The 12,206-nt window shown below is 32.3% G+C and overlaps 1 protein-coding gene across 1 annotated transcript in view; it reads left to right on the forward strand.

The window, feature by feature from the left end:
• LOC150107569 (uncharacterized) overlaps positions 1-12,206 on the forward strand; it is a 613,086-nt gene that overhangs the window by 156,038 nt on the left and 444,842 nt on the right. Inside the window, exons 5-6 of the mRNA XM_090392132.1 lie at positions 573-634; positions 2,674-2,819. Of these exons, the coding sequence (XP_090248258.1) occupies positions 573-634; positions 2,674-2,819 (208 nt within the window). The remainder of the gene's footprint in view (positions 1-572; positions 635-2,673; positions 2,820-12,206) is intronic.

The following is a 12,206-nucleotide window of genomic DNA, read 5'->3' on the forward strand; positions in this document are numbered from 1 at the left end:
AAAATCTTTGAAACTGGACCTGTTATACTCAGCATGTTAATTACTTTCATATGGGAAATGAAATTCAATCAGCAGTTAACACCTATAGCTACTCTACCAGCTATTCTTATCAATCTAAAACACAGTACGGTTTCCAGAAGAATAAGAGAACAACATCTTGTAAGATTTGATTTTATAATCACGCCACAAAATATGTAAGATGAAATTAAATAAAATTTTGTATAATTTCTGAAATGAGAGTTGTCAATTGGAACTAAAACTGGATTGCTTGATAATTTTAGTCAAGGCGTGAATCAACTACAAAGGCAGAACAGTAGTGTTATGTGGATACAGACGAACAGGCAAAGTGGCCAATAGATTCTTGCATACATAGTCCAGAAATGGAACGCACGTAAATAAACAATGAATAAAATTAATCCCATTTTAAAACATACTATATTCTGCCACCTCCCCACCCAAACACATTAAAAATAAAATTCAGCCAATCATCTAACAAATTTTTATATACTGTTTATTCAGTTGCATAAAACTAGATAAAAATAAAAAAATAAATCTTTTTTTTTTCCTGTTAGCTTCTTCTGCTGTTTCAACCAAGATTATATGCTGTGGACAACTTAACAGTTCTTAGCTTCCAGTAAGTATGGAGAATTCTTTGCCTTGCTATGATAATTATAGCAGAGCTGTTTACAAAACTGCTCTTAACAATTGCCAATAGCAGATCTGTCTGCTATCAAAAAGAAAATATTTAATTTAAAAACTTCAACATTTTGAAATGTAAATTTCAAACAAAATTTTCACTTTCATCTCGATTTAATTTTTTTTTATCAAACGTTTTTCAACTTTAATTTTTAATTTTTACATTTTTTAAAACTTTAACGTTATAAACTTTAAAAACTAAAAATTTTTAATCATTGAAGTTAATGATAAAAATCAAAACCTTTTGTATGTTATTTATTTAGTCAGAATGATTCTATCATAATGATTAAACTTAATTTGTTCGGTTGTCTTGAAATAAAATTCTTTGCAGTAAAGTCTGTCGATTTCTTAGTAATTAACAACACAATCGCCTCAACATGTAATAGCAGACCTATTTGCATCTAAAACGTGGGTCTTCTCGAATTTGTAAGACCTCCATAATATAATTCTCTCATTCGCGGAATTCGCAGATTTCCTATAATCATGGTTCGTTCAAATGTTGGTAAATATTGACAGTTTAACTTTTGACAAACGTCCATATTCCCGTGCAAATTGCAGGACTCATTCCACTCCCACAATAATCTCGCGAAGAGAGCCTTTTCATGATTGTTTGGTCACTAAATTGGATTCATTAAGAATTCTAATTCAATCAGTATAGCTTTCCTTAAGGGTCAGTTTACTCCGTGAGACAGTTAACAGCTACAACTTGCCCGGACGGTATATAAATGTTGACTTATTTTAAAATGCTCTTTAAGTTAGTCTTTATTTGAAGACGTCTGTAGTAGATGTACATGGTTCATGAGAGAGAGAAGAAACACGATTATATGTCTTCATGCAGTTTTATTTCTAACAGTTATACTACTACTTTTGCTAATACGATGATCATCTTTCTCAGTAATTAATTACAGTAATTAAGTTACTGCATTATAGGTACTTGAATATCAAAACATACGTTGAAACAACAGAAAGAATTCCAAAGAATCGTAACCATTTTCTTAATTGTATAACTTCATTTAACTATTGTAGCTTTTTTCTGAATAAGGTGATTATAGCATCAGCGAAACTAGTGGAATGCTTAGAAATAAAATTCCATGTAATCACGTGTACGTATTTATTGGTTTTATTGCAAGTGTACTAAATATTTTGCTTACTGCGTTGGATCACTCCACCATTTATTTTTCAGAAATGTTACAGCAAGAATATATCCCATAATTTTTATGGAGGAGATTCTGATTTTAACTCGGTTAAAAGAACTTTTTAAACTTCGATTGGAAGAAACAGTTGTTCATCCAGCTAGGATAGAATAAGGTTGGAAAATGAACCCACAACTGTGCAATATTCAACAGCGTATGGAAGGGAAGATGATTTGAATGTATACTAAGGAATTCTTATACAGATATGCTGCTTCGACTGACCAGGAAAACGGAGCGCGTTTCCGGAATGTCATGTTTAGTGGAGAAGCGCATTCGCTTCGCCAAAGTTTATTCTGTTTATGCACAGCATCGCTCTGTTCCCATCACGTTGTAAATATGCCGACAGCTTTACCGGGCCTCAGCTGGCATATTTCCATTCCAGCGATGGTACGTAAGATGTGATAGGCAAACAGAATATTGCTTCGAATTCCTATTGTGCCTTATGAGCAATCTATGTAATATGCAGCTCTTATGTGTTTTGTACATTGTTGTAGAGACGTTATAGTTCCACCTAAAAGTATCTTGCATAAATTCTCCATCTGAAAAGTTGTTAATACAGAATTTCCCTCGAGTCCAGAAAGTCGATCCTATAAAATACAATTCTCTCGTTCAGTCATATAAACAAAAAAGTAGTAATTAAGTGAAGACTGTTGACGCATTTCTACTTTTATGACGATTATTTTATTCCATTGAGGTCATTAACATATTTGAAAAGTGTTGTTTACGATGTGTTCGGCATGCATGGCTAAATAACGTGTTTTTTTTTTTTCCTTCCCGCCTTTAGGCCTGGTGCTGTTGTTCAGTTTCACTTCTTTGGAGAGAAAACGGACAGTCATCAGGCTAAACTAACGATGGAAGAAGCTTTAAAAAGAGGAAAAATCGGAAGATTTATAGTGGACAGAAATTACATACGTTTTGAATGGGAACCAGGTAAGATGTGAAAAAAGATATTTTCATCAGCGATACGAAATACAAAAATATTGCAATGACACTCCCTCTAAATGAATCCTTATCTGATTTTTTCCTAAATGCAGTTTGTGTCAATATAATCATCTTTCAACTTACAGTTGTCGCTTCCCTACTTTTTTTTAGCTAAAAAAACTGTATGTTTAGATCAAAGTGAATATAAATTTATTATTATTATTATTATTCATTTAAAGACTTTATGCTTTGGAATTGCTCAGAAACCAAACATTATATCATTTTAAAAAAGAGGTTTAGTATTATTCAGTATATTCGAAGTAAATTTTTAGATAAGCAAGCTGGTCATAATCGAGTGGTAACTTATACAGACCTCCTGTTCGATCTTCCTCTGCTACCTGAATACACGATCGGCATATACCTGAGATGGTTCATTATAATTATAAAATTGATGGATCAATCCCTCATTACAGTTCTGCTTAAAAAAAAGATAGTAATAATCTTTGTTTTTATATCATTAAACAAAACAAAACTCACATCGGTTGTTTTGTTTTGTTTTGTTTCCTGGTACTAATATTTATGAACTCAAAAAGAAAAGAATTATAAACCAGAAGAAAACTCACGGAAAACTTTATTAACGTACAATTTTCGCCAAAGTAACATAGGCATCATCAGTACAAGATCGCAGAATGGCGACTAAGTATTAACAAACAATTCTAAAAAAGCGCCACCTAAGTAGCTAATGTTAGATAACTATAAAAGCTCAATAATTTCCTAACTAATTTAAATGTGTATGTGTGTACAGTAATATATATATATATAAACTGAAAAAACTGAAAACTGAAAAATGTAGGCTACTATCTGGTTGACGAAGAATTAAAATTAAAGATGTAAAAAGATTAATTGCTTATTTACTTCTTATTCTTCTTCTTTTTCTAAGGTCAATTGGATCCTAGGATAAAGTGTATTTCATTTAAGAAGAAACTGCTGTAACTCAGAAGAAGAGCCATTCCAAATTGCAAAAATATCATCCACATATCTGAACCAGTGGTTAGGTCTAGGTGAAAGGTTATCAGAAATAGTTGTTCAAAGTGTTCCATGAAGACTTTGGCGATATAAATGGAGAAGTAGATTGCCCATGGCCGTTCCTTCGATTTTTTTGGTATAATTTGTTTTTAAAAGAGAAACAACCAGAATGCATTACAAAATAAAACAGGTTAACAATATCTGAAGGAAATGCTTGTTGAATCAATTCAATTCAGACAAAGGAACATTAGTAAACAAGGATACAACATCTAAACTAATCATATTTGAAGTGAAGATCTAATCATATTTGAAGTGAAGATCTAATCATATCTAAATGAAGATTCGAAATTTCATTTTTAAAATCCAAAGTATTTTTTATATAAGTAGCATTTCTTCTAGTTCAAGTAGCAAGTAAATTTTTAGAATTTTTATGTGAGATTTCCTCCGATTTTATAATTCTTTTCAATATGCCAACTCACGGTATTTCTTTATTGAAACATTTATGAATGCAGTGATGACAATTTTTAAAAGCGTCATCATGAGACATATTTTTTTTTCGTAAAATGACTCTCGTATAGTGCACAAAGAGCTTGCTTGAAAGATGCAAGAAAAAAAAAATCCTCATCTTAGTCGTGGTTAGAATCTGCACTGTTGGTGTATGTAATTAGTTGCACGAAGCGTGTTAATGTCTAGATTATGAATAGATGATAGCATGTCGGAAAAATGCAATCATCTCAATATGTTGAACAGAGAATGTCGTTAAAATGAGAGCTGATACTTCAGTGACTTAAAATGTCAGTTGAGTTGACGGAGTGAATAGCATCTTCGATCTCCAACCTATGGACTGTGGATTAGCATCCTTCTATAATATTGAGGATGACAGGTAAATGATTTTCAACATTGGACATGAGATCAACATCCTGTTTATTGGAATGGCTGGAAAAAGGCCATGGCTGTGTTTAGTCTCTTGAAATAGTTTCAGGAGATTATTAATTATTATTAAACTGGATAATTGAACTTTATAATTTTCATAAGTGATAATGTCACAAGAAAGATGTCATTTTCGTTTGAGATGAATAAAAGTCTTTTTCTCTTTTTTTAAATAAAATCCTATATTTAAAAAATACAGGATTTTTTTGCAAATCCTGCCGTACCACAGAGAGTGTTCTTTCAAGGAGAAGTTTGAAAACTTTCAACTTTGAAAACCCCATAGATAAAAACCTTATGTTTGTTTCGAAACAAGATGATGATTATATCTTGAGAAACATCATTTAACTTAGAGAACAAAAATTATGGGAGATATGTCAAATCAAACTGAGCCCTCTTTCAAAACAAATCTCTAGCTGCAATTTTAAATTTAACATTTTAAATATTAATACTATTAAAAATTAAGTTAATAAAATATCAGTGAACGAATTGCTTGAAATTAAACTTTATTTGGAGAAAAAAAATTATATAGTACATCAAGCAGTAGAGAGTCCAGGTAGTCATAATTACTGGGTTGTACGATGGTCTTGCTGAATAATCAGTCTTTAGAATGCAATGTCAAATAAATCGTATTTAAACTTTATTCTCAGCAGTATTATCCTTTAATTAGCCTAGTAGATAGCAACTATATTACACTTTGCTCAAAACATAATTATTATTATTAAATTTGCAAATTCGCACTTCCAAATTATATTATTTTGAAACAATACAAATGAAAACCAAACTGGTATTCACAAAAATAAATCTTATAAAATACTGGATTGATATTGTCAATAAAAATATATCAGTTTTGAAACACAAAATTAAAATTTAATGGCGTAGTACGCAGACAAGGAAAATTGTAATGATAAATATAACAAGTGTATAGGTATATTTACAGAGTGGCCAAAAAAAAAATCCGTGTGATTTCAGTTTAATAAAAATGACACGTATTAAATGCAATATGCAAAATAAATAAATAATAATACAGGGGTGCTTTAAGTTCGGTTGTCATATAGATCATAAATTGCATCCATCAATAGAGTCTTTTGAAATACAGGACGAACAAAATTAAAGTATCCCTGTTTAAGGCCTCGTGGATCGTCATCCAGTATCCAAATGCTGCGAAACTTTATAGGAATACATTGTGTATGAGCGATGTCTGAGAAGAAGAAAAAAAAACAGTTCAAAAATTCCCCACCAGGGGCATCGTAAGCATCAAATGCATGGAATGCATCATATTATACAACTTGGCAGATGCCAGGAGAGTTTAATTAGATAGACACGGGATTTTTCCCTTCATTCTGGTTGTTAATACCGTCCACAGTGATAGCACTAACCTAGCCCCAATATACTTTGCTGGTGAAGCCGTACTACCTAAACAATTGCAATGCTGTTGCTGCACTCCCGAATTTCGTCGCCTGAACAAATATCGACGAAGTCCACTATCTCCATGTGCTCTGAGAAGAATGATTAGTCGTTTTGAAGAAATGGGATCGTTGGATGTTAGACCTAGTACAGGTCGCAAACCAATCAGTTCACAACAAGTGGATGAAGTCGCTACTGCCGTTGTGGAGCAGGCCTTGAATAACAGCGTTGGTTCCTGCAATGCACGTGCTGTATCAAGACACATGGATGTGCCTTACACAACTGGCTGGAAAATTTCTACGGAAGATTCGGCGTTCTGCCGTTGAACACATTGGACAAAGGATGCAGTTTGTGACATACCGGGAAGTGCAGTACATGAAACAATACAGCCCATGAATGCATAATGGAAGTAAATAAAAATGTGTTATTTATGCTTGTGTAGTTTTTCTTCTCACACACACACACACACTACTAACATCTATATTCGGTACATCACACAGCCCCCTGGTGGTGAATTTTGCAATTTTTATTTTATTGTATTTTTCAGCTATCGCTTTCGCATCACGCACATTGTATTCCTGCAAAGTTTCGCAGCATTTGGATCACTAGATGACGCTCCACAAGGTCTTAAACAGGGATACTTTAATTTTGATTACCCTGTATGCCTGTTAGGCTGAGCATACATGCTAATAAGTGCATAAACAAAATATTTTTGTTATCTAGAACATAAATTTTGTAAAATAATAATAATAATAATAATAATAATAAGGTTTAATACATAATAATTTAAACATATCTTGTGATTATCCTGCAAATAAAATATATCAGATACATCGAAAAGAGTACTGCAAAAAGAAATTAGAATAGTCCTTGTTACTTACAGATCACAAATGTCATCGTATTTAATCTTTTTTCCCAGTTAGATGGTGATTTTGTATTGAAAATATATGTATATTATCAGCTGTAAAAAGAATGGGGAGAGGAAAGTGAGCTTTCAGATACTCAGACTCAGTGTCTCAGTGCGATGTCCTATATAAAGTCACATCAAGAACATCGCTTTAATGCTGAATTTACGAGAAATGCGAAGGGATTTGTGATTGTAAAGATAAAAGCACATTCTTCAGCTTACAACGTCCAATTTCAATGAAGATTATTCATAATATTATAAGAAGCAATCGTCTGTCCAGCCTCATGATCTACTGCTGCCACTGCTCATCGCTAAACGTCATAAACATGAACTTAAAATTCCGAGTGGTAAGGTTATTTTGACAACAGTTTTATCTTTACGTTCAACATTCCCTTAGTTTAATATGCAGTGCTCTTTCGATATGCTCGCTCGCACTGACTACATATTACTGTTAAAAGCAATTTGTTTGAGAATTGTTTTTCCTAGGAGATATTTTCAAATGGCTCATTTTGTGTGTGTGTGTGCCTGCGCACTCTCTCAACTTTCTGGAGAAAATTTTGCTTATCATCCCTATAGCGAGTTTTGTAATAAACGAATGTTATTGCTTTCAGTTTCCAGATTTCAAATTGGCATCAGTGAAACTATCTCGTTTTCTCTCAGTTCTCCATCCTTTGATCCACCGTGTATTATATACAGTATTTTATATTATTTAACCTTCTTTCTATAAAATGTGATACGGAACTAAAGTTTCCAACTCCGTTTGATCTTTAAGGAATATACGGAAAATAACTGATACAAAAAATATTATTATTTTTTTGCATGAAATAAAAGTTTCCCTAAATATAATATCTCTGTAGATAATAAAAACAAAAGTTTCATTTGTTGAACAAAAGAAATTTATTGACTTTAACACTGGATAGGTGATACAATAGAATTTCCCGGAAAAAAGCACGCCATAATTACTTCGCAATTATAATTGCTTTATGGTCATACGGGGGAAATCTTTGACAAAGATTACAAAATCTCCTACTGAGAACATTTGTTTTTTTCCTTTGCGCAGTTTCAAAATATCGTCTATTGTAAGAAATATATAATAATCATAAACAATAATATTACTGAATAAATAATATTATTATTGTTGTTTATTCAAAATATATATTGTGTATTAAAGATACCAAGGAATTATATACTTGGTTTAATCCATTATCCAAGTGTAAGCAAACAAAGTTTGCGTCTGAATGTATAATACTATGCATCTTCTCATCACTTGCCTTAGTATCCCATAATGCAAAGCACATCTCCTTGCGGACATGTATAATACTATGCATTCATTTAATGCTATGCATTATGCATTATACATGTCCACAAGGAGATGTGCTTTGTATTATGGGATACTAAGGCAAGTGATAAGAAGTTATATCACCTTTGCCATGAGTTGCTCCAGCCCTGAAAGATACTTCAGGCGCAAACTTTGTTTGCTTACACTTGGATAATGGATTAAACCAAGTATATAATTTCTTGGTATCTTTAATTTATAATATAACCAAGTGAAAAACTTTCAACATATATATTGTGTATTAATCGAATAAATAAATATTATCTATTACTTAAATTAAGGGGATATTAAATCCCACGTAGTTTTAAAACCGAATAAGAAACTCAAAGATTGGAATCAGAGAGTTTCTTGCCGAATATAGTAAACTATAAAGTATCGGCGACACTAGCGTTAGCCAATGCAAGTGATCCTAGTACGTACTACAATACCGGGCAACTCGTTGCAAAGGTGGGGGAAGTTCAGATCGCTATTCTTAGGTATTTTCCATAATGTAAAAACACATTTCCTAGGAAATGTATGCTGTTATTACATTATGGAGGGAGGTCACTACCCAGACCGGTTTCAGCCTTTTTTGAGGCTTCATCAGTGAGTAGCTAGACCTAATACCAAAGTGTATAGCGAAAAGAACTTATGTACTCTGCGATAAAGCTTATTAGCTCTTTATACTTAAGTATTATCTATTTTTAATAAGCACGTTCCACCTCACACACACAAACACACACACACACACACACACACACACAATCAAGCAAATTAGCGTTTGCGCTAACAAACCTGATTTTGGAAGGCATCATATTATTCATATCAAACACAATTTTATATCGGTATTAAAACTGCTGTATAGATTTCACTTTTTATATTTACTTAGTTTTCTGGTTTTAATTTTTGACGTGACATGAAAGAATCCCTAGCCTTTTGTGTGTCAGATGGGGAAACGGATCCAAACATCTCGAAAAAAAAAAAGTGACCGCGTAAGGATGACCTCCACTAAAACCAAAATTAATTTTCTTAAGTAGTAGCAATGGATGAATGCTGCTTTGAAATTTATGTTTAGAATGAATTTTTGAATTAAGTATATTTTGAATTTATTTATTACATATACCATTTGAATAGTATTAGTTATTTGGTGCTTAACAGATGTCATCGTTTTTTATCATCTTATTTAATGTTCTCAAAATACCTTGACATTCTCCTGACGCCTCTAGTACACCTACATATGAATGTAAATTTTCAAAGTCACGTAAATAGACGTATTTGTATAAAATTTCTAGTTTTAGAAATGAATAAAATATTATTTCTTAGAGTGCATGTATTATTTTCAACAATATCTAATCTAATGTAATATGAGGTTGAAATGAAAAGATAATTTAATTTTAACGAATACGATATTTCTCAGAGACCGTATCCATTACGGTACTAACTACGCATTAAATATCAAAATGAGAGGGAAATGTGTGACGTTGAAGCTTAAGAGTTTTATATTCGATTAATGAAATGGCGTTGCGAGACTCACATTTCTCTTTGAAGCAGAAATGGTTAGGTCAGCAATTTTCTTCGTCTGGCTAGCAAAACAGCGTTGTACATATCGTTAATGAATATTTAAATCATTCCATTATTTTGTGTGAAACGGCTGTATAATTTTCTATTTTTTTTATCGTGCGCATATTAATTCATGAAGAACGGTTTAAGTTCTCATTTCAGATCTGACGCAGACGCCTTAAAGTAACCGTATGTAAGTAATGATGGATACAATTAAGCTTTCTTTTCGTATTTATTATTTTTAATGCAAGAAAAAAAAATATTTCAAAAATTCTGTCTTATAATGAAAATGCATGTATGTTAACAGTAAACAAAGAAATATGTATAATATGTGATATGTGTAGAACGAATAGATAGCCACAATTTCGCGAGCTTAAAAGTAGATATTCCGGGTTACATGTTAAAATTACACGGGATAAAATTACACTGCCAAAATTACACAAGGAAGAAATTACACAAGGATGAAATTACATATAGATAAAAATACACTAAGAAAAAATTACACAAATTTGAATATTCACACCGAAGTTTTTTACTTTTGAGTTTTTAAATTTTTATGATGAATTTTATATTTATTTTCAGATAAGAGTTCCGATGATTTTGTAGTACTTTATAAGACCTACCTGTTGACTTTAATTCGATTAAAATATTATTGGTATTTTGTTGTCAAATTAAACACATAAACTTTCTTAATATTGCAAAAATTACTTTTATTTTAAAAAATAATAAAAAACAAACACTAAGTCATATAAGCTATACAATAAAAAATCCAATCGTCTATTAGAGTCGTAATTTTGTACAATATTTGAAATACGTTATTTTAACGAAATGTACCTACGACGTCCTGGGTTTCGTTGACCAGTTAAATGCTCCAAATAGTTTGTATGTTGTAAAGATAATTCTTTAATAATGTTATCTAAAATTTTCCAAGCAGTTGAATGGGAACACTGAAAGAGCGACTGAAGTCCATAATGCCATCCTTCGATACAATTTGTAGTTCTAGCTATACAGTTGGCTGCAGAGTGTCTATGGTTCCAAGTAGAAATATTGAATAGAGGTTGTCTATAAGTGCCGTTCCTGAGCTGTCGACCTCGAATATATGTACGTTCGAAGTAAAGGAGAACTTGCTCGATTTGTTCATTATATTCGTCTAAATTAGAGAACAGATCAGCAACTTCTAAAAATGTTTCTAACACTTCTTCTTCTGGTAAAAGTGCAAGTGATTGTAACATTTTAATGTGTACTACAAATGACTGATTGGATTCATATAGAGATTTTAGTCCACATTCATTTACTTTGCGTATAATGGATTGTGATAAGTGGACAAAGCAGCCATCAATTTCGTGTTTTCAAACACGGTACGGAAAACATTCATTGCTGCTGTTTCAAAATCGGTCAAAATATTTCATGGTCGAGCTTGAGGAATTTTCTCCAGTAACATGTTCAGCATCTTCACGTATATTTCATCCCTTTTCCCTGGTAGAAGAGCCAGTAGACAAGGAAAAGCGACGCCTGAATCATATTGGACATGGATACTGTATAACTGATAATATATTTCTGGAACCACTTTAAATGTACCATCTGGTAGCCAAAATTCGTTACCTACAAGTTGATCTAGAAGAGTCTTGTGACCAATTAGTATTATACGGTCTGGATCTTCTGTCCCGGAATCATGAATAATCCATTTAGAGCACTTCTCTGGTATTTCAAAATTTTTGTTATCTGGATTTGACGGAACGTTTCCGATTGTTTTAGCTTTGGATCTATTTAATCGCCTCGTCATGGAGCTCTTCTTCGGTAGGCACATTTTTAATCCGTCTGATACAGTCACTAAACTGTTAGCTATAATTGCACGAACCGTTGCGCCTGGATTCGACATATTTCTTTTCATTTGATTTTCAAGTTGATGAGCTTCAGATTCAAAAGTCCTATTAACATGACAGTGTTCTGAAGACTCACGGATAATCTTGTTGTCTTTGGTATGGAGCAGCGATCGACAATGTAAAGTTCTAAACTTTTGCACAACGCCAACGAATAGTTCCGATAGCAGTTTCACGGTGACGAACAAACTCGAATCCTTTGTAAATTATAATTTGACCACCTTTATTACCAACGTCGTACTCAAAATCAGCCATGGGTAAATTAAAAATTAATTTTAAAAAATTAATCACGAAATCTATTACGTCGCACGTTATATACTAGTTGTATTACGAGTCACTAAACTAGAACTGAAGAATGTAAGACAAAAATTTAC

The sequence above is a fragment of the Typopeltis vanoorti genome, chromosome 4 (assembly GCF_054136105.1).
Source record: "Typopeltis vanoorti isolate ZY-2024b chromosome 4, IOZ_Tvanoo_1.0, whole genome shotgun sequence".
Lineage (NCBI taxonomy): Eukaryota > Metazoa > Arthropoda > Arachnida > Uropygi > Thelyphonidae > Typopeltis > Typopeltis vanoorti.